Source organism: Mandrillus leucophaeus, unplaced genomic scaffold, assembly GCF_000951045.1.
Source record: "Mandrillus leucophaeus isolate KB7577 unplaced genomic scaffold, Mleu.le_1.0 Scaffold276, whole genome shotgun sequence".
NCBI classification, from domain to species: domain Eukaryota; kingdom Metazoa; phylum Chordata; class Mammalia; order Primates; family Cercopithecidae; genus Mandrillus; species Mandrillus leucophaeus.
Window position 1 is genome coordinate 1,591,934 of NW_012102876.1, and position 6,186 is coordinate 1,598,119.

Here is a 6,186-nt window from a genome sequence, read left to right on the forward strand (position 1 = left end):
ATGTACTAATGTTTGCCTTTTGATGAAAAAGGATGAAATCTTAATGATTGCCTTCATAAGCTCAACAATGCTTGTTAGTTGAGTCTTCTTATTGTGCTGATTCTTATAAATAACAACATTCAGTATAAACATTAATGTATGTGATTCACTAAGGTTTCTGTATGATTTTCTGTGAGGCTTTAGATGGCTCCTGGATTATGTATCTTTTTTCCATCTCCAGCATCCTGTGGCAGCTGCTACTCATTTGCTTCTGTGGGTATGCTAGAAGCGAGAATCCGTATACTAACCAACAATTCTCAGACCCCAATCCTGAGTCCTCAGGAGGTCGTGTCTTGCAGCCAGTATGCTCAAGGTAAGTGTTGCATTTCAGACACCGTTTATGAGCTATTTACCTGTGTGGAGCTGGCTGTTGTTGGCAAAGGCAAAAGGATGGTGCAGTAGAGAGCACAGTGTCTATAGTCAGAAAACCTGGGTGCAAGTCTGGCCCTATAGCTTATTAATGGATGGTTTCTCATGGAATTCACTGTAGCATCTACCAAAATGTCAATAGTTACTATATATTGAGTAAGCTCTGCCTCTTACATATATTGCCTAACAATGGTCAAAACTCTGAGAAGTAGTAAGTATAATCCCTATTTATGGACAGGGAACAGGAACAAAGAAATTTTTCTAATAATTTGAAGGTCTCACAGCTTTTAGCATTGGAGTTTCACTTCTAATTATCGTCTCTAAAACCCAACTTTTTAAAAAACCGTGCTAACACTGGTTTCTCTCTGGGAGAATTTTAAAATTCTGTACTTAGGGCTGGGCGCAGTGGCTCATGCCTATAACCCCAGCACTTTGGGAGACTGAGATGGGTGAATCTCTTGAGTCCTGGAGTTTGAGACCAGCCTGGGCAACATGGCAAAACCCCATCTGTATTAAAAATACAAAAAATTAGCTGGGCTTGGTGGCGTGCGCTTGAGAATCACTTGAGCCCGGGAGGTCAAGGCTGCAGTGAGCTGATATCATGCCACTGCACTCCAGCCTGGGCAATTGGAGTGAGGCCCTGTTATGGAAAAAAAAAAAAAAAAAAAAAAAATCTGTACTTAGGCTTTCAGATCAGGCTGTATGTGATGTATGTCAAAAACACAGCTATAATTGATTGAGGGAGAAACATTACCATTTTAAAGATTTATGCTGTCAAGCCCAGATTTGGCCACTAGGAATTTCCCAGCTCACCACTGAAACTGCTGATGAGTGATTATTTGCCAGTGAGCCTTTCATTCTTTCTAAAATACGTAATACTAGTTGTGACTTGTAGGCTATAGGGGCTATAGTATATAAGACAGTCTTTATCCTCATGAAGCTTACAGTTAGGTGAGAGATAGAGATTAAATAATTATAACAGTGTGAAGAACAGTGAAGAAAAAGTACAGAGTTATGGATATATATAATAGGGTCAGGACTACAGGAGGAAGGTAGGAAAGACATTTCAGCCAGAGGTTGTCAGGGAAAAGACTTGCTTGAGAAAGAGCGGAGGTGTGGGGTCTGGCTGCTTAGCAGTGACCATAATACATAACTTTTGCTATTTTTACATGAAGTAACTAATTTAACCCTATGAGGAAAGTACTACTACCATCTAGATTTTACAGGTAAGTAAGCAGAGCTACAGAAAAGTTATACTCTTCACACAGCTTTGGCTTTAAACCTATGTAGGCTTCACAGCCTCCCCACTTAACCACTTTGCCATTGCTACACCCATGTTAGGTGCTAAGTAGATATCTGTTAAGTAGAAGGGGGATGAAAGGATAGTTAGCTAGCTGGAAAATGGATGGATGAATGAAGTGACACTTAAGCTAAGAACAACTTTCGGGGTAACATGCAAAGAATAATGGAGCAAAAAAGAAAAAAATAGAAAATGGGATAATCCTTTTTCTACTAAGGGGTAACTATGTGTGTTGTTCATCTTCAGGCTGTGAAGGCGGCTTCCCATACCTCATTGCAGGAAAGTACGCCCAGGATTTTGGGCTGGTGGAAGAAGCTTGCTTCCCTTACACAGGCACTGATTCTCCATGCAAAATGAAGGAAGACTGCTTTCGTTATTATTCCTCTGAGTACCACTATGTGGGAGGTTTCTATGGAGGCTGCAATGAAGCCCTGATGAAGCTTGAGTTGGTCTATCATGGGCCCTTGTCGGTTGCTTTTGAAGTCTATGATGACTTCCTCCACTACCAAAATGGAATCTACCACCACACTGGTCTAAGAGACCCTTTCAACCCCTTTGAGCTGACTAATCATGCTGTTCTGCTTGTGGGCTATGGCACTGACTCAGCCTCTGGGATGGATTACTGGATTGTTAAAAACAGCTGGGGCACCAGCTGGGGTGAAGATGGCTACTTCCGGATCCGCAGAGGAACGGATGAGTGTGCAATTGAGAGCATAGCAGTGGCAGCCACACCAATTCCTAAATTGTAGGGTATGTCTCCCAGTATTTCATAATGATCTGCATCAGTTGTAAAAGGGAATTGATATATTCACAGACTGGAGACTTTCAGCAGCAATTTCAGAAGCTTACAAATAGATTCCTATGAAGATTTTTGTCTTTAGAATTAAAACTGCCCTCAATCTTAATATACCTTTCAATCACCCACTGGCCACTTTTTTCTAAGTATTCAGTTAAGTGGGAATATTCTGGAAGAGGGTCAGCTATGAAGTAATAGAGTTTGTTTAATCATTTGTAATTCAAACAGATGCTGTATTTTTTTAAAATCAATGTGAAAATATAGACTTATTTTTTAATTGTACCAATCACAAGAAAATAATGTCAATAATTATCAAAACTTTCAAAATAAATGCTCATATTTTTAAAATAAAGTTTAAAAAATAACTGCATTATAGAGTTTATGTTTACTTCAGTGAATTTTTATCATTGACTCAGTAAGATTCACTTATGTTACCTATGTAAGCACTTAAGAAGAAAAAACGTTTGAAGATATTTCGATTAAAAACAAAAGTATGGGGGCCGGGCGCAGTGACTCAAGCCTGTAATCCCAGCACTTTGGGAGGCCGAAACGGGTGGATCACAAGGTCAGGAGATCGAGACCATCCTGGCTAACACGGTGAAACCGTGAAACCCTGTCTCTACTAAAAAATACAAAAAACTAGCCGGGTGAGGTGGTGGGCGCCTGTAGTCCCAGCTACTCGGGAGGCTGAGGCAGGAGAACGGCGTGAACCCGGGAGGCGGAGCTTGCAGTGAGCTGAGATCGGCCACTGCACTCCAACCTGGGCCACAGAGCAAGACTCCGTCTCAAAAAAAAAAAAAAAAACAAAAACAAAAACAAAAGTATGAACCTTTATGACAGGGGATATACTCAGATAATGCCTAGTGAATCCTAAGATTATCCTTGGATATTTGATGAGTCAGAGACCTCAGAGAAAAAAAATAAGAGTTTTGGAAAAATCTGGATATTGGTGAAATTATTCTATGGTGTGTATCTTATATTTGGGAGTATTGGCTAGTTTTCAGTAGGTGAGCAATAATAGCTTAATGAGTGAAATACTAGCAGCTTAGATTTAAATAGATTTTTGGAATCTCCCAGAGATATTTCACAGTGGATATGAAACCTCTATGCTAAGTAACATATGCCTTCTCTTAGAAATTATGTGACAGGAGAATAAGGCAGTCAGAGCTCTGAAACATGAACATGGACCACAGCCTTATCAAGCTGGAAAGGACCATAAAGATCATGTAATTTAACCTCTTTGCACAGAGACTCAACTTACAGGGCAAATGATGTATCTAAGGTCACATAGCTGGCAAGTGATGGAGTCATGCTTAAAACCTAAATCTTCGAAACCAAGTTCCCTTGAGCACCTTCAAGCACTCAATCTCAGCATTTCCCACCAGAGTATCTGCAATCACCAGGGATACTAGCTGCATACTTGGAAATTTCACCTTAACATTCTGAGTTTCAGAGTTTTGTGCGAAACCCACATATTTTCTGCATTAAAATTCACTACAATGATGTTTTTACCCTCCTTGAACTCCAGTAGGGCTCCAGGAGTATGCACCATTTAAAGTTTGGCTTCCTGGACCTCCTGGCATGCTGCCACATACCTTTGATCTTTTCACCACATGGTGGCACAGAAACAGCACTGGAAGGCACAGCCAGGGTCGGAATCATTGGAAGGCTTCCAAGGAGATGAGATACACTTTCTTTTTATTGTTACTGATTGAATGTAATTTCCATCCTATTTTGTGCCCAGCCTCACTGCTATGTGAACATATAAACAGATTTTTAAATCAAGCATAAATATTTTTTTTTCACTAAAATTCATGAAGTTCATCTGTCAGTTTAACAAACACAATTCTATTTAACATGTAAGCATGAATTTATTCTCTAGTTTTCCAGTTGGACAGCAGTCGGCTGACACATAGGAACAACTCAACATGTTGTAGAGTGCCTGTGATTTTGCGCTATTTTATGAGGGCCCTGACTGGCTCTTAAGTAAATAAATTCATTGCTGGCGTCATTCATTAAATACTTTAGGAAATATTAAATGGCTAAATATTGGTGTGAACCTAACTGTCATGGAAGTCAGATCATACAACATGTTTACTTGAGGACAAGCAATGATTTGAAGAGACCCTAAGTTTTCAGAGATTATGAGAGGGATAGCCCAGAATAAGAACTTAAGATAGACTACATTTCAACTTGGATTTATCTTCTGTCGAAGTCTGCTTTTCCTGTTTCTCTACGACAGAAAGATCGTTTATATCATCCATGTTGCAGATTTCATCAAATACAGTGACTAAATGGAACATTAGGGTTTCACAAACCATGCAATTAGACTGTTAAGCTGTACAAAAAGCAGTTGGTGTCAGTATCTAGAACTTTTTATATCGATGCTTAATAGAACACTTACTCAGAGTCTTTTAACAAATGGAGCTCTAGAAAAAAAAATGAGATGGGAACTCTGGCTAACCTCCCCAAAGACATTCCCAGAAAATCTACAAGGATTATCTACATGGATGATGCCACAGGTCACAAAGAAGAAAAATAATATTTAGCCAGGCAGTCTGACACAAGTATAATATTGATTCTGGAGCCACAGTGCCTGGATAAGTGTTCTGGCTGTGTATCTTATTAGCCATGAAACCTTAGGCAGTTTCCTTATCCTACCTGCTCTTTTCTTCTTTCTTTCCTTCCTTTCTTCCTTCTTCCTTTCCTTCCTTCCTGCTTCCTTTCCTTTCCCTTCCTTCCTTCTCCTTCCTTCCTTCCTTCTTTTTTTTCTTTTCTTTTCTGTAAAAATAGAGAAAATCGCATCGATATCTCTCACTGAATTTTTGACTTTTTTTTTTTTTGATTCATGCTCACTGCAGCCTCAACCTCTTGGGCTCAAGCCATCCTCCCACCTCAGCCTCCCATGTCCCTGGGACTACAGGTGCATGCCACCATACCTGGCTAATGAAGTTGTCCTCTCTAAACCGTTGCTATTGCAACAAAGGAACTAAATGTATTTGTATTTGCATTTTTAATAGCATTACTTGCTATCTAAGCTCAGGCCCTTCGTCATTCCAAATGGAGGTGCTAAAGATAATTAAAGATAATGCAGTTTCCCTGATCATACAAACTTGCTCACAGAACTCAGGAACTGAATAGATTTGGATAGTAAGGAATATATATACATACTTCATAGAGTTCTCTGAGGGTTAAATGCTTTATATATATGCAAAGTATGTAGAACAGTGCTTGGCATGTGGTAAGGAGTAAATAAATATTAGTATTTTTCTGAACTCAAATTGTAAAATAATATTTTGCTATGAGGAAGCAGCTAAGATGTATTCTATAAATAAGCTCTACAACGAGAGGATAGAGAAAGGCTTATGAGGGTTTTTTGTTTGTTTTTTGTTTTGTTTTTTTAAGGGAGAAAATAACCCACAGAGGAACACTAGCACAAGGAAACCCACAGAGAAAAGCAAAAAGCTTTATGAATTAGGCATATGGTTTAAATTTCATTTTTACTATACAATTTTTACATCCCTCACCCCTACCATTCTTGTGTTGCTGCCTGCGGGAAGAGAACAAGTCTGAGAGGTGATGGAGTTTGAGAGACTACCACAGGAGTGAGTAACAGGACCCAGCCAGGGAAAAGACATTGCAATTTTGAAGTGAAAAAGACTGAAGGTATTCTCGTACCTAA

General features: G+C 39.3%; 1 protein-coding gene across 1 annotated transcript in view; it reads left to right on the top strand.

Annotated features, from left to right (window-relative positions):
- The window catches only part of CTSC (cathepsin C), a 40,839-nt gene extending 37,965 nt beyond the window's left edge, over nucleotides 1-2,874 (top strand). Inside the window, exons 6-7 of the mRNA XM_011984896.1 lie at nucleotides 221-352; nucleotides 1,955-2,874. Coding sequence (XP_011840286.1) covers nucleotides 221-352; nucleotides 1,955-2,457 — 635 coding nt within the window. The 3' untranslated portion in view covers nucleotides 2,458-2,874. The remainder of the gene's footprint in view (nucleotides 1-220; nucleotides 353-1,954) is intronic.
- The last annotated feature ends 3,312 nt before the right edge of the window (nucleotides 2,875-6,186 follow it).